At 34.8% G+C, this 27,114-nt stretch overlaps 1 protein-coding gene across 7 annotated transcripts in view; it reads right to left on the minus strand.

Annotated features, from left to right (window-relative positions):
- Positions 1–27,114, minus strand: part of STAU2 (staufen double-stranded RNA binding protein 2) — a 303,363-nt gene that overhangs the window by 254,505 nt on the left and 21,744 nt on the right. For 2 of the 7 annotated variants that reach the window (XM_060115945.1, XM_060115944.1), the window contains exons 2-4: positions 21,975–22,104; positions 17,251–17,396; positions 6,395–6,554 (exon numbers count right to left, since the gene is read on the minus strand). In XM_060115945.1, the coding sequence (XP_059971928.1) occupies positions 6,395–6,554; positions 17,251–17,396; positions 21,975–22,014 (346 nt within the window). In that variant the 5' untranslated portion in view covers positions 22,015–22,104. The remainder of the gene's footprint in view (positions 1–6,394; positions 6,555–17,250; positions 17,397–21,974; positions 22,105–27,114) is intronic. The other 5 variants (XM_060115950.1, XM_060115949.1, XM_060115946.1 and 2 more) reach the window with 4 other exon arrangements.

Raw genomic sequence — 27,114 nt, forward strand, 5'->3', positions numbered from 1 at the left:
TTGCATAGGAATCCTCATGTATTTTATGCCTATAGAGATGACACTGTAAACACATAATCAGTTTTTAGTGGTTTTTAGATACATTAAAGGAAATTTCTATATTTACCAATGACAAGAAAAGACTAATTAATTAGATATACAAACGTACATAACAACAATTGTGGATTCCTATCATGTGACAGATTAAAAAAAAGATGCCACAACTAGTTTTCAAAGAGCCACGTACTACTAACACTTAAAGAAACAACTTTGTAGGAAGTTAGAAAAGTCCCTGGAACATAGTAGTCACTCAATAAATATCTGTTGAGGGGCCTCCCTGGTGGCGCAAGTGGTTGAGAGTCCGCCTGCCGATGCAGGGGATACGGGTTCGTGCCCCGGTCTGGGAGGATCCCATATGCTGCGGAGCGGCTGGGCCCGTGAGCCATGGCCGCTGAGCCTGCGCGTCCGGAGCCTGCGCGTCCGGAGCCTGTGCTCCGCAACGGGGGAGGCCACAACAGTGAGAGGCCCGCATACCGCAAAAAATAAATAAATAAATAAATAAATAAATAAAAATTAAAAAAAAAAAAATCTGTTGAAAGAATGAATTGATTAATCAATAAATCAGGGCTCTTGGAGAAATGATTGGAGTCAGGGCAGGGAAAACACAAGATGACCTAGGAACATCTTATCGTGCCAGAAAGGAATGCCCAAAGAATGATGAGGAAATTATCTGAAGGACACAGGAGTCAACTTGAAGAGGTCATACCACTGGCCAAATCTGGGACAATTTGAGCATCAAAATAAATAATGACGATTGAAGATCCTAAACCTGTAGGTAAAACAGAAATCCAAGAGTCTATAGTGATATAAATAAACAAACAAAAAATGACAGGGACAAGAAAACTCTTGGGTAGAATGCCAACTAATAAATCGAAAAAGAATACGGAATTAAAAATCACCCTTTGGCAACCTTCAGAGTAGTCATGGATTCAGACAAGAATCATCAATCATCAGTCTTTCACGCAGGTGAAAGAAAGGTTGATAAGGAACAGAATGTTTATATAGTCTCAAAGTACCTCCTCAGAAAATAATTGTTCGGGACATCTATGGTGGCACAGTGGTTAAGAATCTGCCTGCCAATGCAGGGGACAGGGGTTCAAGCCCTGGTCTGGGAAGATCCCACATGCCAGAGAGCAACTAAGCCCATTCTCCACAACTACTGAGCCTGCGCTCTAGAGCCCACGAGCCACAACTACTGAGCCCGTGTGCCACAACTACTGAAGCCCATGCGCCTAGAGCCCGTGCTCCACAACAAGAGAAGCCACCGCAATGAGAAGCCCACGCACCGCAACGAAGAGTAGCCTCCACTCACCACAACTAGAGAAAGCCCGCGTGCAGCCACGAAGACCCAACGCAGCCAAAAATAAACAATAAATAAATAAATTTATTTAAAAATATATTTGTTAATTATACTATTTAATAATAAAACATACTTAAAATTAATTAACTTTACAATACAGAAGCCTGGCAGACATACTCTTCACCAAGAAACAAAAGACATCACTAATGGGACAAATCAGTATTGTGTGTCTCCTGATATGAAACACTGAGATGAGCCCAGGTCACTTCTGTGATATTCATGCTAAAAATGCATAAATCATGAGGAAACACCAGACAAACTCCAGTGAGGGGTATTCTACAAATGATGTGTAGAAACGTCAAGGTCATAAAGAACAAGAAAGACTGAGGAACTGTTTCAGACTGAAGTGGAATGAAGAGAAACAGTAAGCCCATGATCCTGATTAGATGCTGGTCTTACAAAGGACATAACTGGGACCATCAGTGAAGTGTGACTGGAGTCTGTGGATTACACGGTGATACCAGATCGATGTTAACTTCCTGATAGGACAGTGTCTGTGTACTTAAGAAATAATGGGTAATGGGACACCATGTCCATAACTTATTCTCAAAAGGTTCAGAAATGTTAACCATTTCTGAGTGATGGGTACCCGGTAGCTCCATGTACTCTTTCTACAAAATTTATATGTATAAGAAATTATTTCTAAAAAGAGTTTTAAAAAATAAGAGGAAGGAGAAAGCAAAGTAGTTCTATGATATCCTCCTCATTAACAGCAGATTACCCATGCTGTACTAAATTTAACTCCTCTCTGGGACATAACTACTATTTAAGGTCCATCTACTTCCTGTGAAGTCAGGACTGGATCTCCCCTCCTCTGCAGTGCAGACAGGAATGGATTGTCTTTTCAATAAAAGTGTTAAGTTAACCGAATGTCTATATATTAAAAGGAAGAAAAAAATCTTGACTCCTACCTCACCTCATACATAAACCTCAATTCCTGACAGACTGTAGATCTAAATTTAAAAGATAAAATAATAAAACTTCTAAAAATAATATGAGGTTATCGTCACAATTTTGTGGGAGATAAAGATGTCTTAAATAGAACAAAAAAAGTACCAGCATTCCAGCATTTCCACTTCTGGGCATTTATCCCGAAAAAACAAAAACACTAACTTGAAAAGACATACGCATCCCCATGTTCATGGAAGCAAGCTAAGTGTCCACTGATGGATGAATGGATAAAGAAGAGGTGATGATACACATATACAATAGACTATTACACAGCAATAAAAAAAATTTTGCTATTTGTGACAACATGGATGGCTCTTGAAGGCATTATGCTAAATGAAATAAGTCAGACAGAGAACGACAAATACCATATGACCTCACTTATACGTGGAATCTAAAAAAAAGAAAACACAAAAAAACAGAACTCATAGATACAGAGAAGAGATTGGTGGCTGCCAGAGGTGAGAAGTGGGGGGAGGTGTAATAGATGAAGGGGGTCAAAAGGTACAAACTTCCAGTTATAAAATAAATAACTCATGGGGATGTAATATACAGCATGGTGATTATAGTTAATCATACTGTATTTTATATTTGAAAGTTGCTAAGAGAGTATATCTAAAGCATTCTCATCATGAGAAAGAAAATATTTTAATAACTATGTATGGTGACAGATGTTAATGAGATATTGTGGTGATTTCATAATATATACAAATATCAAATCATTATGTTGTACACCTGAAACTAATATAATCCTATGTGTCAATTTGACTTCAATTTTTAAAAAGCACTAACCATAAGGGAAAAGACTAATAAATTAGACTTCATTAATATAAAAATTTATGTTCATCAAAATGCACCATAAGGAATATGGAGATATTTGCCATACACATATCTGACAAAGTATATTAATCCAGAATATGTAAGAACCCTATAAGTCAATAAAAAATTGAAAAAATTCAAAAACTGACAAGGCAGTTTCTTAACAGGAAAAATATATCAACAGCAGAGAAGATCCTAATGGCAACAGGCATATGAAAAGGTAATCACTTTAATTATTAGGGAAATGCATATTAAAACCACAATGAAATACTACCATATCCCCAGAAGAACAGGTAGAAATTTTAAGATACCCTATATTGACAAGGATGTGGAAAGCTCTCATATACTGCTAGTGGGAGGGAAATGTGATAAGTTTGACATTATGTATTAACACTGAAAACAAGCAAAACCTACGACCCAACAATTCCAATCCTAGCTACATAGCCAACAAAAATGTATACAAGAATGTTCATAGCAACCTTACTTCTAACAGCCCCAAACTAGAAGCAACCCAAATGTCCACCATTAGAATAATGAATAAGTAAACTGTGGTATATCCATGCAGTGGGATACTACATAGCAAAGAAATACTAGACTGTTAACACAGAACACAATGAATCTCACAAACATGACATTGAGAAAACCAAGCTATCACAAAAAAGTATGATGCATGATTCCAACAAGCAGGCACAACAAATCTAGGATGACAGAGAGAAGAAGAATGGTTCCTTTGGAGATGTTAATCCACTAAAAGAGGGCATGAGGGAGGCTTCTGAGGCACCGGTAAAGCCTGCAAAGTGTTCACAGTGCAAAACGCCATCAAGGCTCAACAACCATAATTTGTGCACTCGCCAGAACATAATATTATATTTTATTTTAAAAATTTACCTCAACAATGAATAAATGTGTAAAATGTCACACACAAAAATAAAAATAAGTAAAATTAAAATTTACCCCCCAAAATCTACTCATTCTCTCAGCTCACTGTGACATCCCATGGTGGAAACTCTTACCTCCACTGGTCTGAAAGGCCAGTGAGCCAGACTCTCTCCTCTCTCCTTCCTCTGACTCCTTTGCTAGTTCACCCCTGGCTACAACCCTTGGAAGTGGACCCGACCCAAAGCTCAGCACACAACTGCTCTTGCTTCACAGCATCTGCCCTGGGGGGCTGGTCCACAAGCATGGCTTCCACCAGTGGATCAGTAACACCTGTCCTTCGGTCCATTCCAACTGCCATGGCAATATTCCAGCAGAGGAGGGGGCAACAGCATTCCATGCACATGTGTTTCTTTTCTTTCTTCACCCATAAACTATGGCAGTGGTTTCCTAACGGATTTTGCTTTTGGTATTTTCCACCTTCCATTCACATGTCAAACTCAACTTCCTAAACTGCTCTTTTAAACACACCATCTACCTACGTGAAAATTAATCCAAACTATGGATAAAATTTATCTCCTAAAGCTGCAGTCAAGTCCATCACAATCTACTTTCTAACTACATCTCTCGTCTTGTCTCTTACTAGCCACTTACCTGCTCTAATTAAAAACCAGCTACAAGGGGCTTCCCTGGTGGCGCAGTGGTTCAGAGTCCACCTGCCGATGCAGGGGACACGGGTTCGTGCCCCGGTCCGGGAAGATCCCACATGCCGTGGAGCGGCTATGCCCGTGAGCCATGGCCGCTGGGCCTGCGCGTCCGGAGCGTGTGCTCCACGACGGGAGAGGCCACAGCAGTGAAAGACCCGTGTACCGCAAAAAAAAAAAAAAAAAAAAAAACCATCTACAAAAAAAATTTTTTTGCAAAACCCATCACCCAGATTCCTATTCCAATGCCTTTCCTCATCGTATTCCCTCAGGCTGGAATATTCTTTTCTCTCCTCTATACGTGCCTACTCTCTATTCATGACCTGTATCTCACCTCAACTACTTCACTCCATGTTTATCATTACTTATAATACTGATGCCTATTATTACTCACTTGGTACTTAGTCTTTACCACTGAGTTACATGTTTTATGTAAATGACTAAAATCCTCACAGCAAAGGACAATGGTTTATAACCCTTAGATATATTAAAACAAAGGCTTAATAAATAGAGGTGGTGGTGTGGTGCTAATGGTCAACCAGTAATCTGAAGAGAGTTTTAAAAGTTAAAAAAATATATAGCCTCTTACCAGTTTCAAGCTGAATTGGTTTTTTTTCTGTATTATAATGATATTTTCACTTATTTACCCACACTTAATAAATACTGGAATCAGCTGAACAGATGCAAAAGGACTACTACTAGGAAAGTCATGGAGTTCTGGAAAAAGCAGTCCTTGCAAGAGGAGACTGTCTACCTAACACGTGCCACGTGGGAAAGAAGTGTCTAACCTGACTCTGACCATGAGCATGTGAACTATAATTAAACAGACTACAGAGTCGCTGCTGGCAGGCAAGTGTCTTTTTTCATTCCGTCACAAAAGTACTCCATCTAAAGCAGTATCGGTCAGAAGGTAACCACTTGCATTAACAGGTTAACAGATGAGTAAATGGACATAGGGCTGGCACTAAACTTATGGAACTTCATTAATTTGAGGCTACCAATTCATGCACTGTGTCTGATACAGGTTTGCGCTTCCCAATAGATAACTGGACATATAATGTTTTGGGTACTACATGCAATTAGAACAACTTTTTAAAATTATTCTTAGGAGATTAAAATTAGAACACTCATTTACTTAGCAGTATATTACACACAGGCGGTTTTTTCGGATTTGTGGGTTTCTTAAACTCCATATGAATGTTCTACATGTAAATGGCAACCATTTCTACATGAACAAATAAAATAATAAGATGCTTACAGCTAGTTTTATAATTTTCTATTAAACTAAAATAAAGAATAACTATTTTTAATTATTAAATTATATATTATATATTTAGAAAGATAAATTGATCATTTCTATCTTTGCTTTAGAAAAAAAAACTCAGTCCTATTTTCTGTTCTTTGTATCCAAATGTCTTTTTATCATACATAAAAAGTAAATAATGTACCTTTAGAGTATCCACTAAAGCAAATTTTTAAAATAATTACAATTACCGTCTTCATTCTCTCACCTTCAGTTATTATTCGGCTGTCTTTACCAGCTGTGCTGTCAATACCTGTTGACTACGCAATGGGCCTGTATGAAGGAAAATACAGAGAAAAGCACATGCAGAAGAGGACAACAGGAGGAAACGAGTCAGGGCCGTACCTGGGTTATTGTTAACACTGCTTTTGGGCGGCTTCTGAACTGGTTTGGGAAGCGTAGATTCAGTCAAAGCCTTGTTAGCGACAGCTTGCTGGGCCTTCTTTATACTGCTCCCTTCGGATTCCCATGTCTGCTCCCCAAGACTCAGCTGCACTGAGAACATCTTGGAAAAACATACAGAGACAAATAAAACATTGAAATTTTTCAGGAAATAAAGTGTGCTGTCTGAGAGAAAAACAGATACACCACAGAATCAAAATTTTAGAGCTAGAGTTGAGCTTACAGATCATTTGCAACAAAAAATCTTATTCTAACTAGTGAATGAATTTTAAGAGATTGTGCCAAATTCTGTTCTATCCAAAGGCTTAACGGCAGCTCTAAGTGTACATGTTGGGTAGAACATATCAAGAAGAAATGGCTTCCCTAAATGGAATCATACTGTTAATGTCAGTCAAACAGTCCTCAAAAAAGTAGAACAAGAACAAAGAGTAAGAGAAACTATACGAGAATCCAAAAGGTCCTGTCTCTGTAACTTGTACAAAATCTAATTCCTTAAACTTTATACTTAGCACAGTCTAGTCAGTGAGTCAGGAAATCCTATTAAATATTCTGTCACCAAGGAACTCTCAGTCCTCCACAACCAACCTTTAACCAGTGACCAAATTCAGTCAATTTTAACCTCATGAATATTTCTCAAATCTCCTTCCTCTCTCTGCCACTGACACTGCTGAACTAGATACAGTCTTTCATCATCTTAGCTTAGATATAATAATCTCCCAACTGACTGCTGTTAAACAGAACTATCTTTTGAAAACTCAAATCCAACTGCATCACTCCAAACAACACCAGGTTAAAAACTTTCGACTGTCCCCTTGTAACGTGGCACAAGGAGCTACCTGTCCATCTTCATTTCACACCCACCCCTCCCCTTGCACATCCTAACATTCCATTTACACCGGATTTCCATATGCATCCAAAAACCTATTGTTCACCTTTAAAATTTAGGATCAAGTTACAGGATACACATACAATCTGCTGTTTTACTCCACAGACAGCTTACTACTTTGTAGGAATATAAGGTATGAACCTCAAAATACTTATTAATTATGAAGAAATAAATGTCTTTGCAGGAAAGAAATCAGGTAGAAAATACCTTTAACAACAGAGTGATTAAAGTTAGCATCATCAATAATCATTCAAAGGGACATCATGTGCCTCCTGATATGATCCAATGAGAAGTATGTAGCATTCTTGGCTAAAAATGTTTACCCTGAATCTAATCATAGGGAAACAATCAGGCAGATCTGGGTTATGGTATATTCTATAAGACAACTGACCTAAACTCTTCAAAACTGTCAATATTATGAAAGAAAAAACCAAACAAAAGAATGCATGGGGGCTGTCCTAGATTAAAGGATGCTGAAGAGACATGATGGGGTGTAATAAAGTACAATGTATGATCCCTGACTGGATTCGTACTGGGAAGAAAGTATCAAGGGCATTTAGAGAACAACCAGGAAAATTTGGCTATAGACTATAATATACTAAACAAACTCAGTCAAGTTTAAATTTCTTGAGTGATTATAGTACTACGGCTATGAAGAAGAATGTCTTTGGTCTTACAAGACAGATATACAAGTATTTAAGGATAAAATGTCATGATGGTTGAAATTTATTTTCAAATTGTTCAAGGAAGAAGTATGTATTTATACAGAAGGAGCAAGAAAAGAAGTAAATGTAGCAATGCAGTAAATAACTGAATGATTAGTAAATCTGAAAGATCCATTATACTGCTCTTTCAATTTTTCCTGTAGGTTTTCAATTTTTTAAAATACAGAGTTGAAAATATTTATAATCATTTGAAATTCAAAATATGTACATATCTATTAAAAGTGAATAATTTTTCTTTTATTCTGATTCAGTTTAAAAATTTTACCTAAAACATATCTTTAATTCATTCACCCGATCTTAAAATGATTTTTCAATGACTAGGTCTTTTGGCTTTCAAATTACAGTATATAACAAAGAACTCTGCCACAAAGAATACATTATCTCTCCCATTCTCCTCCAAATCAGTTCATGCTCCAGAATGTTCCATCCATTATTCTTCCATTAATTCAGGTTCAAAACCTCAATAGCTTCTTTGTTTGTCCTTGCTTTCCTAAGACTTATTTAACAACACCTCAAAACCGTTCCTTGCTATTTCTGTTGTCACCACCTTAGTCTAAAGCCCCTATAAACTCAGATTTCCTGCCTCCTAATCTTCCAGATGTCATCACTTTCCCAGTCTCACTGGCCAGACACCTTTGAATGGTCTTCCTTGTCTGCTCCATTTCTCTCTGTATTCTCCCCTGCATCCAGTTGATTCAACTTCAAAAATATTTTTCAGATCTGGCCTTTCTTTGTAATGTTTGCCAATGTCTTAGTGAAGAGTATCAATGTATCCCTCTCCTAAATTACTGTAAGACCATCCTAATACCACTCCTTTAACATAAGACTTTCTCATTCAAACTATTCTTCTTGGGAACTCCCTAGTGGTCCAGTGGTTAGTACTCCGCACTTTCACCGCCGAGGCCTGGGTCTGATCCCTGGTTGGGGAACTAAGACCCCACAAACCATGCCATCACCAACATGAACATTCTATAAAATGCAAATGTATCCAAGTCAATCCTCTGCTTTTCTGAAACCTCTTAAGAATCCCACTATATTGTACACCTAAAACTAATACAACATTTTATGTCAATTATATCTTAATAAAACTGGAGAGAAAAAAAGAGTCCCACTACAATAAAAATTTTATAATTTTGAGTAGGACTCCTGGGACATACTGTTTATGAGCTGAGGTCACAATCCACCATTTACTATGTGGAACATTAGGGAAGTTAATTCTTTCCCTCTGTTTTCTTACTTCTTTAGTGAAAGTGGGGTAATAAGAACACAGAGAATTGTTGTGAAAATTAAAACAAAATTGTGTAAATGCCCCCATTTGAAATGTAGAGATTGTCAAACTGGATAAAAAAACAAAATCCAACTGTATGCTACCTTCAACTATAAAGACACATGGTTTAAAAGCAATGGGATAGAAAAAACTTTATCATGATAACATAAAGCAATGAAAGGTCAGAATGGTTATATAAATATCAGACAAAGTAGATTCCAGAGCAAAGACTACTACCAGTGATAACAAAGGTCATTTCATAACGATAAAGGGGCCAGTTAATCAAGAAGAGGATTAACAATCCTAAACACTTGGGCGACTAATAACAGAGTGTCAAAATACATGAAGCAAAAACTAACAGAACTGCAAAGAGAAATAAAGAATCCACAATTAAAGTCAGAGATTCAATACCTCTCTCCCAATAACTGATATAACAATGACCAAGCAGACAATCAGGAGGAATATAGTAGACCTGAACAACACTATCAACCAACATAACCTGACTGCAATGTTTTTAAAACACTCTACCCAAGAAGAACAAATATACATTTGTTCTCAATTTCTCACAAAAAATTTACCAAGACAGACAATATTCTGGACCATAAAACAAGTCACAACAAATTCTAAGGAGTCAAGTGATGAACAGTATGCTCTCTGACCACAATGGAATTAAATTAGAAAATAATAACAGAAAGATCTCTGGAAAATCTCCAAATATTTGGAAACTACATAACACATTTCTAAATAACCTATGGGTAAAAGAAGAAACCAAGGGGAAAATACAAAGTATTTTAACCAGAATGAAAATGAAAACTCTACATTTCAAAAGATGGTACTGCTAAAACAGTACTAAAGGGAAATTTCTAGCACTAAATGCCTATACTAGAGAAGAAGTAAGGTCTCAAGTAAGTTAACTTCAGCTTTAATCTGAAGAAACCAGAAAAAGAGTAACTCGAACCTGAAGTAAATAGGAAAAAACGTAATAAACGTAAAAGCGAACATAAGAAAATAAATACAGAAAAATAATAGAGAAAAAAAATCAATAAAACCAGAAGCTGGTACTTTGCAAAGATCAATAAAATTTGTAAACCTCTGTGCAGACTAATCATGAAAAAAAGATAAGACACAAATTACCAGTATCAGGAACGAGAGAGGTGACATCACTACAGATTCTTAAAATATTAAAAAGAAACAAGGGAATATTTTTTTAACAACTTTATGCCAATAAACTCAACAACATAAGTTCTTAAAAGCCACAGTTACTAAAGCTCATTCAAGAAGAAACAGGTAACCTGAACACCATTATACATGTTAAGGAAATTCAATCTGTAATTTAAAATCTTTCCACAAAGAAAACTCCAGGCCCAGATGGTTATGATGATAAATTCTACCAAACATTTAAGGAAGAAATAATGCCCATTTACAAAAACTCTTCCCAAAACTTGAATCAGAAGGAACACCTCTCAACTTATTCTATGAAGCTAGCATTACCTTGATACCGAAACCAGAATAAGATACTACCAGGGAAAACAAAACTACACACCAATACCTCTCATAAAGATAAACATAAAAATCCTTAACAAAATAATAACAAATGGAATCTATCAATATAGAAGTGAGATAATACTTTATAACCAAGCATTTTATCCCAGGAAGGCAAGGGTTGATTCTACATTTCAGAGTCAGTCAATGTAACTCACAATACTAAGAGATTAAAAATGGAAAAATCATATGACCATCTCAATCAATGTAGAAGAACCATATGACAAAAACCAACATGTTCATGTTAAAACTCTCAGCAAAAAAAATAATAATAATAATAAAATAAAATAAAGAAGAATTTCCTCAATCTGATTAAAGGCATCTACAGAAAAAGCTACATCTAACATCAAAATTAATGAAGAAAAACTGAATGACTGCCCATAAAGTCAAGTTAGAGACATCTGCCTCTCACTACTTTTATTCAACATTGTACTGTAAGTTCTAGCCAATGCAATTAGGCAAGAGAAATAAATAAAAGACATTCAGATTGGAAAGTAAGATTTAAAATTGTCTTTATTTACAAATAGCTTGTGGGACACCGACCAGAATCTTAAAAAAAAAAAAAAAGAAAAAGGCTACTAGAACTAATAAGTGAGTTTAGCAAGACTGCAAGATGCTAGATCAATATAGAAAAATCAGTGTATTTTTGAAGCACACTCACAGATATAGAAAACGAACTAGTGGTTACCAGTAGGGAGGGGGAGAGGGGTAATGTAAGGATGGAGGAGTGGAAGGTACAAACTACTGGGCATAAGATAGGCTCAAGGATGTATTGTACAACATGGGGAATATAGCCACTATTTTGTAATAACTGTAAATGGAAAGTAACCTTTAAAACTGTATTAAAAATTTTTACAAAAAAACTTTTAATGTAATATAAAAGTAATCTGATATATTTCTCTCTCTTCTAAATTCTTAGGCACTATGCAGATTCCCTATATTAGAGAGGCAGTTATTTTTAGCACTATTTCACGGTATCAAATAAAGTTAACCTACAATGGAAAAAGTAGGAATTTTCTGATTTCTGTATTGGCACTTTTATTCTACATGCTCATATGTGTGTATTTATACACAAATGTTATACATATATTTCAATGCTTTAATATGTATAAAATAAAATATATAAGACAGAAAAATACCAGTGTATTTTTATACACTAGCAATGCTTAATAAGAATTATAAATTGAAACTTGAAAAACAATACCACTTAAAATAGCATCAAAAATATGAAATAGAGATAAACCTAAAGATGAGAAATACCTGTCCACTGAAAACTACAAAATATTGTTGACAGAAATTAAAGAATATCTAAATAAATAAGAGATACTCTGTTCATAGGTTGGCAGACTCAGTTTTTCTAACATGTTAATTTCCCCCAAATTGAGCTATAAATTAATTGCAATTCTATTCAAAATCCCACCAAGGTGTTTTATAGAATGGACAAGCTGACCTTAAAATTCATATGAAAATGCAAAGGATGCTGAATAGCCAAAACAACTCTGAAAATGAAGAACAAAATTAGAGGGCTGGTACTACCAGATTATAAAGCTACAGTAATCAAAACAGCATAGTATTTGCATAAAAGATAGGAAAATAGACCAACAGAACAGAACAGAGTTCAGAAATAAACAAACATATATATGGACAGCTGATTTTTGACAAAGGTGCCAAGGCAATGCAGTAAGGAAAGGAAAATCTCTTCAACAACTGGACATCCATATGCAAATATATATATATATATATCTTTTTCCATAACTCATCATATACAAAAATTAACTCAAACTGGTAATTAGACCTAGATATAAGACCCAAATGTAAAAACTTAAACTATATAACATCCAGAAGAAAGCACAGAAGAAAATCTTATGACCTTTGATGGGGCAAAGATTTCTTATATATAATACCAATAGCAAAATCTATAAGAGAACAAATGGATAAACTGCAGTTCATCAAAATTAACAATTACTGTTCTTCAAAAGACAGTGTCAAAAAAAGATAAGCCACAAAGAAGCAGAAATAATTGCAAAGCACATATCTAATAAAGTACTTGAATCCAGAGTATACAAAGAGAGGCATCGCAGAAAACAGCAGAGTAGAAAGCTCCAATAAGGAACAGTGTCTTTCTGTCATATTATAAATACTCAATAGACATTTTACCAAGGATTTTTTAATCCTATATACAACTAACATGCAATGAGACAATTATCTGGGTACCTTTATCATTAACATAATTGCTGAAAATTTACAAATCACCATTCCATTATACTACCCTAGAATAGGTATCATAGTTCTCAAATTACAGATGAGAAAGCTGAGATTCTAAATTAGTTGCTCAAGGCCACACAAGCTGGATAATGCAGGGCAAAGATCACGCTTGGGAAATCTAGCAAGAATTTAAAAAAAAACAAAACAAAAAAAACACTTCGCTTCAAGGCCACTGGGTAATACTGCCTCCCTCAGTGATATCTATTCCAAAGAAAACCTTCTCAAAGTGTCAGTACGAGAGCAGCTTTCCTAACACTTAGCCGTGCACATACACAACTCATCAAAGTAGAGAAATAAAGTAAAAAAAGAAAATACCACTTTATGTTACTCATGGCTCTCTTCCTTATACTCTATATTATAATAGCCTTCTGAGATTTGAGAAAAATCAAAACAATTCATAGGAGAAATAAAGAACTGGATTTAGGTACTTAAGAGATACAGCAATGTCATAGTAACTCACTTTAATATAAGGTGTAACAAATTACTTCAGAGTTCAATTAAAAAGTGAGTATAAAAACAAAAGGGGACAAGGCAAACATTAAAATATTTTTTATTTAGGGCTTCCCTGGTGGCGCAGTGGATAAGAATCTGCCTGCCAATGCAGGGGACACAGGTTCGATCCCTCGTCCGGGAAGATCCCACATGCCGCTGAGCAACTAAACCCATGCACCACAAATACTGAGCCTACGCTCTAGAGCCCGCGAGCCACAACTACTGAAGCTCACGTGCCACAACTACTGAAGCCCACATGCCTAGACCTGGTGCTCCGCAACAACAGAAGCCACAGCAATGAGAAGCCCGAGCACCACAACGAAGAGCAGCCCTCGCTCACCGCAACTAGAGAAAGCCCGCGCGCAGCAATGAAGACCCTATGCAGCCAAAAATTAAAAAATAAATAATGTTTTAAATATATATTTTTTTAATTTAATAGTCACACATTAAAAGTTCTACAAGTTGTTCACATTCTGTAAGACTCAGTGGAGGAAAGAGGAAAGCATGTAGATAGATCACACTACCTCCCATGAAGTATGTATAAGAACACAATTCTATACCACCCTGAAGACATTAATCTCTATCCTGTGTTTCTCAACTCCGGATGCATACCTGGGTCATTTGAGAGCTTTAAAAAAATCCTGATGTCTAGGCCTCATCCAAGACCAATTAAATTAGAATTTCTCAGAGTGAGACTCAGGCATAAGTATTTTTTAAAGCTCCCTTGGTGATTCCAATGAATAGCCAAGGCTGAAAACCACTACTGTGTGTGTGTGTGTGTGTGTGTGTGTATAAAATATATATGCACATATATGGAAATTGCCATATAACTGGTTAATGTCCCAAGAAAATTAATGAGTTGGGCCTAGGTTTAAATTTTTCATGCCAGAGATAATCATTTATTTCATTAAAATACAGTTTATATCTCACTTAAAACCACTGGTAGGCATGCATAAATGCAAAGGACTTTGCTTTCCACAAAAAGGATCCAGCTTTCTCTCCCCTCCCCTCCCTTAACTTTCTTCTGTGTCATTAAATTCCCCTTCTAATGGACCAGGTTTGTTGTGGTCCACATTATTTTTTCTAGACAGTCCCAGATTCCCTTGGGTTTTAAGGAGATCTAGAGATCCCTTTGCCAACCTACACCTACTGCTCTGGGTGTTTTGGTCATAGACCACACCATTTAGCCTGTTGTTCATTTTTAAAGAGTGAGTACTAGAGTAATTAGTATATTCTTGAATGAAAGATAGTATTTATGAGTCTAAGTATTATTAATAATTATTGTTAATATTGTTAATAATACCTTGAATAGGTAAGAAGGGTTGGGATTTAGTACAGAAATAGAGGGGTTGGCCTCTACAAGTCGTTCATCGGTAACTCAGAAGGGAAGGCAGAGTTGGGATTTGGGTTGGGATTTTGCTAAGCATGTACTAACCAAGGGGGGAAGAGAGTTGAGGGTACATACAAAGCATATGGAATTTAAGCTGGATAAAGAAACATGTGAGGACTGAGGGAAGTAAGAAATAGTAAAAAGGTGGTGGAATCAATGGATTTGTGGTGTGAAAGGACTATTGAACTCAGACTACTAGAGGGAATGAAGTAGGTGTCAGAGACGAATGAATGCTTGAGATTATAATTATGGAGGGTCTTGCAGTTATTGGTAATGAAAAAATCAAGAATGTGATCACAGGAATGAGTGGCTGAAGGAGAATGGAAGACAACATAACTGGAGACATGCAAGAAACTGAAATGTCAGCATGTTGGAACAACCATCATTTAGACAATGATATCATCAAAAATTAAAACAGGATGAGTATTGTAGAGAGTGACAGTGAGCCGTGAGAAATGTGATGGAATCACCCAGAGGTCAGCAAACGACTACTGTGATGTTACATTGGGGGTAAGTCTATTAACATGAAATTCAAACCTGGGGGTCAAGGAAGAACACCTGGAATTGGCCATGAGAAGCAAAGAGGACACATACTAGAGGAACCATGAACTGTAGAAGAATAAAATATTTCTTACCCTAAATAAGCTCAGTCTCATACAATAATAATGACCAACAAATACCATGGTACCACAGCACAGTAACGACTACAACTAAGAAAGTCGGAACCTGCTGGAGACCCAGAGGAAGGAGCAGAGAAGTTTCACAAAGGTTTGAAAGATGTGAGATGTGTGTTCAAACCTGACAGATGTGAAAAAATATGAGACATTATAAGAAATGAAAATAGTTCAACATGATTAAGGGCAGAAAGAATGAGTTTGAAATAGATATGATTAACGGGAATGGGAGAGGATCAGGATATAAGACTAGACAGGTAGACCAAGGCCACTACCTTTTTCTCTGAACAAAAAATATTATGAACAAATTAAAGTGCTGCCCAGAAATCCTTCATAAAAGCCTCTAATATGGAATAAAATTGATGGATTTCAGTTTCATCTTATTTTCCTTACTTTGAAGGAGATGCTAGAAAACAAATAATCCTGTGCTTCATGAAGATTAACCAACTTTTAGAGAATCAACTGCTTCCACACTGTATACAAAAATTTATAATCATTATCATAATCTCCAATATCCAAGATTAAAAACGTGTCAAGGAAATTTGTGCACAACTGAGTTTTTAAAAACAGATTAATAGGACTTCCTGGTGGCTCAGTGGTTAAGAATCCACCTGCCAATGCAGGGGACACAGGTTCGAGCCCTGGTCTGGGAAGATTCCACATGACTCGGAGCAACTAAGCCCGTGCGCCACAACTACTGAGTCTGCGCTCTAGAGACTGTGAGCCACAACTACTGAAGCCCGCGCACCTAGAGCTCGTGCTCCGCAACAAGAGGAGCCACTACAATGAGAAGCTCGCCCACGGCATGGAAGAGTAGCCCCTGCTCACTGCAACTAGAAAAAGTCCGTGCGCAGCAACGAAGACCCAGCCCAGCCAAAAATAAATAAATGAATAAATAAATTAATTAAAAAAAACAAAAACAGATTAACAGAGCTCAAACATAAATGCATCAGTCATAGATTTCTTTGCAACATGTATATGTAAAAACATATATGAGGCTATATAAAAATATAAATCAATTTTCCATTAAAAGAATATTATAACTGAACACATAGATAACAACAAAACTGGTATATACAAATTTTATAAATGGTGAATCTTAGAATTAAAAATCATATTGGAAAAGACATCTCACTAAGTAATGTTGTTGTATTTTACTCTGTATCCATTTTTCTGTTAGCAGTTACTATGTAATGGAAAAAGCACAGTACTTGGGAGCCACAGAATACATGTTCAAGCACTGGCACTGGCACTCATGAACTATAAAGCAAGTTACTTAACTTTTCCGTGCCTGAGTTTCTTAAAAGGAAATCAAAAATCCATATCTCATGTGGTTTCATTAAGGTTTTTATGAAGTACTGTCTCTGAAAGAGCTCTGTAAACCATAATGAGCTATAAAATTGTTTAGTTACAGACTGCAAAATATTCTTAATAGAGAACTAAGAGCCTTTATGCCATCCACTACCCCCTCCCCCCCAAAAAGCACAATTAAAACCTGAGATCATACATCTGATAGACTATGATAAGCATGTCTCACCACCTCTCTTCAAAACCTTACCTTCGAATGAGCAGGCCCTCTTTCTTTCAGAAGTTTATACTGGGGTTGGACTCTATTGAAACGGGCTAACTCATTTACCAGACACATTGGAGTTTTCTCTTTGGGGTTTGCCATTTTATCTTGGAGAGAAGCTGTAAATAAAAAGGCTGTAAAGTTTTTGTGAAGAATGACTTTACAAAATGGAAGAAAAACTAGTTTTGAATTTTTTAGATTGAAATCAGATTGTATATTTGGATTAAATTATTTTCATGAATTTTATACAAAAATTTCAAATCACCTAAAGTCTTCCATTACATGCAACAGAAATATGTATTACATTTTAAACAATAAATTAAGGTAACTTTTTTTCCTAAGTACCTAAATTGCTCTCTATACATATATATGATAACAGCATGCTTAAAGATTTAAAACAATATAAGATTATAATAATTTTTAATTGATCCTGTAACCTTCCTTTCCTCTCAAGAAATTTTAGCATAAACACATAATTCGTATTCTTATTGCTATAAAACTAAATTTTAACTGCTTTTTCATCATTTGATCTTTCTTTTTTTCCTTCTCATTCTGAAGGAACATATTAATTGAAAAAGCTCTAGACTTGGGAATCAAGTCCTAAGTTTAATTACTAGCTCTCCCAACTACTGTGTTTTAGTAACTTTTCTTTTTCTTTTTTTAATGAAACTTTGAAAAGAAGTAGAAAGAATAATTTAACAAATGACCATGCCCTTATCACCCAGAACTGAAATTAACACTTTCTATGTTTGCTTTGTCTTACTTTAAAAAAGAAAAAACAGCATTACATTCCAGTTAAGTTCCCTTTATCTTTTCCAGAAACTACCACTATGTGAATTTAAAATATATCCCTCCAGGATATTCTAAAATACATTTATATGAATGCATGCATATCCATGAAAAAAATACCCAGTATTGATATATGTAGCTTTAGAGTTCACATAAATAGTAATATAATAAACATATCATTTTCACAATTTTCTTCACTCTTCATTATGTTTCAGAGAGTTAACTTACATAGATCCAGTGCATTACTTTTAACTGCTGTATAATTTCCAACACAATATTTTATCATAAATTTTTTAATCTTCTCCCTACTGATAGCAGACATTTAGGTTGTTTCCAATTCTTCACTCTTACACATTAAAACACGCTAGCAAACATCACTCAGAAGGAATGTACCAAATTATCTTCCCCTGGCAGCATGAGAATTACTATTTCCCCTCAACCTTGAAAACATGCAGTATAGTCAGATATTTTAATCTCTGACAATCTGATGTTTGACAAAACTTTGTTTTTGATCATTTGAGTTTCCTCTTCTGGGAACTGCTTCTGTCCTTTTTTCTATTGATTATTTTATGCATAATATCAATCTTTTATGGTCTGGGCCTTTTCTGCCTCAAGAAATCCTTCCCTAACCTGAAATGTCTTAATAATTTTTACTTAAATTTACTAAGTCTACTATTCTTTATCTATAAAATAAGGGTAATAATCTATCTTACTTAACTAACTCACAGATTGTTATAAGGTTAAGATTTTTAAATGCATGGTACTTTAAATTCTACCACAATTATTATTACAGCTTCAGAATATTTTCCTAACACTATAGTATTTTACCCTATATTTTTCCTTCATCTAATTTACAGACATATTTAACTGCTTTTTAGTTTTTCTTTCATCTCCCATTAATCAATGTTAAAAAACACTTTAAAACCCAACCAAAAAACATGCAAGTGGATTACTTCCTGCTCAATTAAACTGCAGTCACAATATATAGGGAATACATTAAATAAATGGAAATAGCTGATTTTAGGAACTTCATCTATAAACTTTCTATGGCAAGGTTTAATGTAGAAAATAGTATTCTTTTTAATACATTTAATTAACTTTTTAATACCCTCTACAGGACTAATAATTTGGTATAATAACTTGATCACAATCATTATGATTAAGAAATTACTTTATAACAATACTACACAAATACCTAATAAGGCATAAGTTTAAAAAAAAAATCTAGGGCCTCCCTGGTGGCGCAGTGGTTGAGAGTCCGCCTGCCGATGCAGGGGATACGGGTTCGTGCCCCGGTCTGGGAGGATCCCATATGCCGCGGAGCGGCTGGGCCCGTGAGCCATGGCCGCTGGGCCTGCGCATCCGGAGCCTGTGCTCCGCAACGGGAGAGGCCACAACAGTGAGAGGCCCACATAACGCAAAAAGGAAAAAAAAAAAAAAAAATCTAAGCAAACAACTATAGGACCAATACAGCCGACACCTAATTCTACAATTAAACCATTCTAAGTGGCTTACAAACCAAAAATTAATAAATAAATAAACCTAGTAATTATTACTTTTTGGAACAGCACAAAAAAGGCAAAGAATATTAGTCAAGAAAGGTTGAAGAAATCTGCATTTTACTTATTCCATTGTATATCATTCAAATAAACATTTTATAAACTGTACCAGAAAGTCAGTCTTTACAAAAAATACACGGTGACCTGGTACTATAATCAGTTTTGGTCCTTGCATACCATGGCATTAAATACTCAAGTACAGTAGACAACACAGCTAACTGAATATCAAAAAGCAAAAGAAGAATGAAAATGAGAAAATACTGAAGTCTGGTAAAAATGAGTCAATTTTGCATAACACTAAAATAGCATTTATACTGCTACTATAACAATTTTCATAACTTAGTAATGCTGCATATTCATCTATTATGATGGAAAAAATATTAGGAGCATAGCAAGAACAGACAATTTTACAGTATAAAAATTAATAGCCTAGGATTTAAATATGTTTAAATGTCATTAAAATGATAAGTTTATAGCTCTGTAAACTTGGTAAGAAAATCTGATCTAAATTCTTTAAAGGAAAGTGCTAATAACATGGTATTAAACTTATATTCCATTAATTCTAACTTTCTACTTCATAAAAATAACATGAATCCAATAATGGACTCATGGAATCCATTAACGAAATCCCACAATGGATTTAATGTGTGATTTAAGTTTTGGTGTGAAAGGTGTGCAAAATACATGTAAGATCTCACTTTGATAAAACTTTATAACTAAAACCCAAACATTTAAAGTTGGTAAATTTAAAAATAATTAGTTCTAGTTCATATGTTTTATTTTACAAAATGATTAAAATTTTATTTTCCATAGTTCTTCCTCTATTCAATCTGAAATCTTACTAACTACTTGACAGAGATCAATGGTAGAGCAGTAATATCAAAATTAAACCAAAATTTTGACGAAATATCTACAAAACTATAAAACAAATTGGTCTATAAAAATTAGGATCTATCAACTTAATTTATATATTACTTTTGTAAAAAGTCAACAAGTACAAAAAGTGAGAAATATGTACACTGTTGCATAAGTATACATTTTCAAGAGACTTAAGAATGTCCTCAATGAAACTATTTTGAAACAGGCTTCAAGTCAATTTGGTGGCTGGAATAGTAGATACCTACTTAGAAGTAAATAAAATTAATGATAATGAATTTCACAATTCTAAAACTTTGCTTTTGAGAGAACAAATGCCATCTATTTAAGAGCCTGTTTTGGATATCTCTGCCACTGACAGATATCTACGTAACCTTGAGAAAGTACTTAAATCTCACTTTCCTGGACAGTAAAACAGAAATAATAGTTGTTTTTGTATTAGTGGATTATGGTATTGGTTGAATGAAATGATGTAAGATAGTATTAACAATAAGAATGCATTATTATTCTGCTTATAAGTAATCTGTTAAAGCACACTATCATCAAATATGCATACAGAGATATGAGTTTATAAACTTTTTTCATGGCTTCCTAAGCTAAAATATTCTGAGTTAAAATGTTCGTTAGGATAAGCTGATTTTATTCATACAAATATACTTCTTTAATATTCTATAAAAAGCATGTATTTGTTATTATTTTTTCGACTTACTATAACATATCAAGTTTGTTTCTACTGAAAAATCCCCAAGTGTGATATAAATTACATTTAAGATTTCTCATATTTTTGTTAGGGAATATTCTACCTTTATTGATATAAAATTTGTTTACATGTAACTCTCCATAACTTTGATAAGTAACACTGGTAAAATAGCTATTCATAATAACAGGATCTGCACACTCAGCAAAACAGAGACATAAATCTTTTGAGATAGATTGTTTTTATATCTTTATAAAATGTCCTAGACTCTGTGGGACTTGAATCTTCAAATATACCAAGATAATACAGTTTACAGTTTTCAATTAACAGGCAAAATCTCTGTTCCAAAGGAGCTCAGAGTCTGGTAGAAAAACAGACACATACAAGAAACAAATACACTAAACTACAACATGAAAAGTTCTATAATAAGGCTGTTAGAAGGGACTCCTTAGGTGAACGGGGTGTTGAAAGGTAGGTTTCAAGAGGTGCTGATTAGATTAGTTAAGGAAAGTAGGCATTCACCAAGTTAGCAAGGAAGGAAGAGAGAAAGACAGTCCAGGCTTTTCCAGAGCACACATGCAGGAGAAAGCACAATAAACACATCACATTCTGGCAAATGCAAGTAGATCATTAGCAGACTATAAATGCAGAATAGGATATAGCAGAAAAAACCGTGTGACCAGAATCCACCAAAACACCAAGTTTCCTAAGCCAGAACTTAGAGTAGCAACATTTTTAAGGTAGTTAAATCACGGCCAGAGCTGTTGCTAGTAAATCATAGTCTACCTCACCTGCCGAGCCAAGTCTCTCCACAGAAGAATCCGTTTCCATCCCTGGTCCCAGAAAATGACTTGGACACAGTTTCTATGTCTCTTTGCTGGCTCCCCTTTCCCTATTCCCTGCTATTGGAAGGGACTCTTCCTAATTCCCAAGTAAAATAAAAAGAAAGAAAACAGAGTCAAAAAAGCAAGGAATTTGCCTTCCACAGGTTCTTGCCTTCTAGCAGAAATATAACTGTCTGTCCATAGCTGTAACTAAAACAAACCTTATAACTTCAAATTAGACCATAACCTAAGGTGGTCCAAGCAAAATCACCACCCAAGGATCAAACTGCTCTATTATAATTGTCTGTTAATTAAGAAAAATTAAAGTTCCTATCTCAAATAGACACAAAAATAAATTCCAAAAGTATTAAAATGCAGAATATAAAAATATAACAAAAGCACAAGAAAACCTGGCTAAATATTTGTCATAATCCTGTAACATAGAAGGCTCTTCTAGATAAGAAACCTAAAAGACATAATGGGATAAACTGACAGATTTAACAACACAAAAAATGTAAAACCTCTATAGAGCAGAACACACCATGAATGACACTAAAAAATAGTCAACAAACTAGGGAAGAAATACTTGTAACATGTGAAGAAAAACTGAAGAGGATAAAAATATAATCCATAAAATATGAAGATGACATAAATCAATTTTTTAAAAAATCCAACAGAAAAAAATGCACAATCAATTCATATAATGTATTGGGTAAACACATCTGTTCAAAAAGCTAGTGTTTAAAGAAATAAAAATTTGAATTCCAATGAGATATAATTTACCTCATTAGACTGATAAAATGAAAAAAAAGTCATATAAGTATTGACAAGGATGTGTGAAAATGGGTGCAAATTCTATTGATACAAACATAAATAAGTACAAAATTTTTGGCTGGCAATCTGGGAATATTGATTAAAGTTTTTCAATTGCATCTATCTTTAAAACAGAAATTGTACGTCTAGGTAATTCATACTGCAGGAAGACTCGCAAAAGATACACAATGACAACTTTCATAGCAAGACTGTAAATGCAAGAGCTATAAACAACCTAAATATTTATCCATCAATAATTGACTGGTTGGGGCTTCCCTGGTGGTGCAGTGGTTGAGAGTCCGCCTGCCGATGCAGGGGACGCAGGTTCGTGCCCCGGTCCGGGAAGATCCCACATGCCGCGGAGCGGCTGGGCCCGTGAGCCATGGCCGCTGAGCCTGTGCGTCCGGAGCCTGTGCTCCGCAACGGGAGAGGCCACAACACTGAGAGGCCCGCGTACCGCAAAAAAAAAAAAAAAAAAAAAAAAAAAAAAAATTGACTGGCTACCTAAGCTACAATGGACTATGCAGCTTTGAAAAAAGAATGATGTAGTGACATGGGAAAACATTACAAAATGTTGAATGAAAAAAGCTGTAACAGCTCATTGTCTAATCTTATTTTTATTTTCTTTAAATCAAACGTGCATGTATTAAAGAAGTGGGACTGGCAGCAGGGGGTGTTTACTTTCTGCTTTGAAGTACTGCATCGTTTTACCTTTTTGTTTTTACTTTTTTTGAATATGCATAACTTTTATACCTAAACAATTATTCTACAAAGCCATACCAAATGTCGGAAACAGTTTACAGTGTTAAGTCTTAGACTCTTAATTACTGTTGTCCTTTCTAAAGTATGTACCAAGGTTCTGACAGAAAGAAAATGCCCAAGGACCTGATTCAAAGCAGACCATAGTGCCATGCCTACAATCTCTGACTTTTCCAAGTGAAGCCACCTTGGGATTTAAACACTGCTAGAACATAGTATGGTCTTACCAACATTTGGTACGGTGGGTCTCCTTAACTCTAGCCATTCTAATAGGTGTGTGTAATGGTATCTCATTGTGGTTGTAATTAGCATTTCCCTCAAAACTAATAATGTTGAGCATCTTTTCATTTGTTTATATGTTATCTACATATATATATATATATACACATATATATGAAGTACAGTGTCTATCTGAATATTTTTAATTAGGTCATTTCTTTTTCTTATTGTTTTATCTGAAGAGTTCTTTGTAGATTCTAAATACAAGTCATTAATCAGGAATATGCTTGGCAAAAAATTTTTCCCAGTATGTGGCATCTCTTTTCATTCTCTTACCAGAGTCTTTCAAAGAGCAGACTTTAATTTTAATAATGTCTAATGTATCAATTTGTTCAGTTATAGATTGTGCTTTTGGTGTTGTATCTAAGAAATCATTACCTACCTGAGGTCTCAAAGATTTTCTCCTGTGTTTTCTACTAGAAGCTTTAGGTTGCAAACTTAGGTCTCTGAACCATTTTGAATTAATTTTTCTACATGGTGCAAAGTATGGATTAAATTTCATATTTTGTATATTGATTTCAAGCACTATTAGTGGAAAAGGCTATATTTTCCCCATTGTATTGCTTTTGTGTTTTTGTCAAAAATCAGTTATCTATATGTAAGTATGTTTATTTCTGGACTACCTATTCTGTTTCATTGATCTGTGTTTGTCCATCTTTACGCAAATGCCATTTTTACCATAGCTTTATAAAAATTCTTGAAATTAGGTAGTGTTGGCTCCCCAATACTGTTCTTTTTCAAAGTTGTTTTAGATATTCTAAGTTCTTGCAATTCCACGTGAAATTATTTTAGGCAAAAATGCCTTCAAGGATTAGAGTAGAATTCCCCTGAATTTACAGATTAATGTGGTGAAATTTTAACAAAGTTGAGCCTTCCAACCGGTGTACATGACATACAGTCAATTCTCATTATTGAGATGATGATATCTCAATGATAGCTATGTTTTTTAATGTTCCCACAGTGAACTATCAAATACTGAATCACTGCTTCTGAGGAAATAAAAGGTTAGGTTCCTGTAAGCCCCTGGTCATAACATTTTTGTTAGTCAATTAATAAATAACCCTGTTTTATCTGTGTTTCTGGCTAAAATCCCTTACTTAATATATACTGTTGAATCACTAATATTGAACTCACAACTAACAGTAACTCCTGCCTGAATGAAGTTTATCTAAACACATACATCTTACCCCTAAGGCATATCACAGCCTTCCTGTGCTTAGGGACACTACAAAGCACTTCAGCACTATGCTTGGGGGCCATTTTAAACAGCCAAATCACCAACATAAAGCACAAAAATTTGAAAAATGTGGCACTAAATAAACAGAGAAAAGGACGCTTGCTTATAGCCAGAGAACTGAAACAAGAAAGCAGAGTGTCACCTTGTTCAGCCTCAGTTCAGATTGCGCACAAAGGGCAACTCAAATTTTTCACACTCTGCAGGTGTCAGCAAATGATCACAAAAGCGATGCAAGTATTATTTTGGGGTTACATATAAATTTTAGCAAATAGACCAATTCACAAATACAGAATACATGAATAATGAGGATCAAATGGATCTCTCAATTTACTTAGGTATCCTTTCATTTCAGCAGTATTTTATATTACTGAACATAAATATTCTTTTAACTTACTTTGTTGTATTTATCCATATATGTATTTCATATTTTTGATACTGTTGTAAATGGGTTTTTTTTCAGATTCTTCCTTGCTAATGTATAGAAGTACAACAAATTTTTGCATATTGATCTTGCATCCTTCAATCTTACTATACTTATTCATTAGGTCTAGTAGAAGTCTATCAAATTTTCTACATAGAAAATCAGGTAATCTGTGAATTAGGACAGTTTTATTCCTTTCTTTGCAATGTGAATACCATTTATTTCCTTTTCTTGCCCTACTGCACTAGCTACAACCTCCAGGACAATGCTGAAAAGGACTGGTGAAAGTAGACATCTCTAACTTGTTTCTAATTTTAGAAAAAAGTGTTTAATCTTTCCACCAATAAGTACAATATCAGCAAACAAAGTTTGTCATGGATGCCCATTTTCATACTGAGGAAGTTCATTTCTATTCCTGGTTTACTGAAGGCTTTTTTAAAAATCAGGAATGGTTACTGGATTAGTCGAATGATTTTTCTGCATCTATTGAAATGACTGTTTACTTTCTTAATGTGGGGAATTATATATATATTATTTGATTTTTTTGAATGTTAAACCAACCTTACATTCCTGGGGTAAACCCCACATGGTCATGACATAATATCCTTTTAAAATTTTGTTGAATTTGATTTGCTAAAATTCTGTTTAGATTTTTTACATCTATGTTTGTGAGTAGTATTGTTCTGTAGTTTCCTTGGAATGTCTTTGTCTGGTTCTGGTACCCCAGTAATGCTGACATCAAAGTCTTTGGAAAACATTCCCTCCACTTCAAATATTTTTGAAAAGTTTGTGGAGAATCAATATTATCTCTTCCTATAGTATTTAGTACAATTCACCAGTGAAACTATCTGAACCTGGAGTTTTCTTTGTGAGAACATTTTTTAAGTACAAATTTCGTATCTTTACTACATATAAGGCTATTCAGATTATCTCTTATTTTCTTCTGCTTCCTTTGGGATCTGTTCTTTTCTACATTATTACGGTGGAAATTAAAGTCACTTATTTGAGACCTTTCTTCCTTTCTAGTATAGATATTTAGAGCTACAGATTCCCCACTAAGTACTGTTTTAGCAGCATCTTCCAATACATTGTGCTTCTGTTCTTACACAACTTAAAATACTTTATAATTTCCCTTTTGATTTCTTCTTTTAATCATGAATTACTTATAAGCATGCTATTTAATTTCCAAATATTGGGGATTTACCAAGGATCTTTCTATTAATGATTTCTAATTTAACTGCACTGTGATCTGAGAAGATTTTTTGTATGAGTTGAATCCTTTTGAATTTATTGAGACTTGTTTTATGGCCCAGAATATAGTCTATCTTGGTAAATGTTCTGTGTGAACTTGTGAACAAATGTGTATTCTGCTCTTCTTGAGTAAAGTGGTCTGTAAATGCAGCCAGGTCAAGTTGACAGTGTTACTCAAGTTAACTATATCTTTGTAATTTTTCTGTCCATTTGTTATATCAATTATTGAGAGGGGTTACTGAAATCTCTGACTATAATTGTGAATGTTTCCTTGAATTTCTATTAGTTTGTGCTTCATTTGTTTTGAGCTTAGGTACATAAATATTTAGCATTGGTATGTCCTCTTA

Source organism: Mesoplodon densirostris, chromosome 13 (genome assembly GCF_025265405.1).
Source record: "Mesoplodon densirostris isolate mMesDen1 chromosome 13, mMesDen1 primary haplotype, whole genome shotgun sequence".
NCBI classification, from domain to species: Eukaryota; Metazoa; Chordata; class Mammalia; order Artiodactyla; family Ziphiidae; genus Mesoplodon; species Mesoplodon densirostris.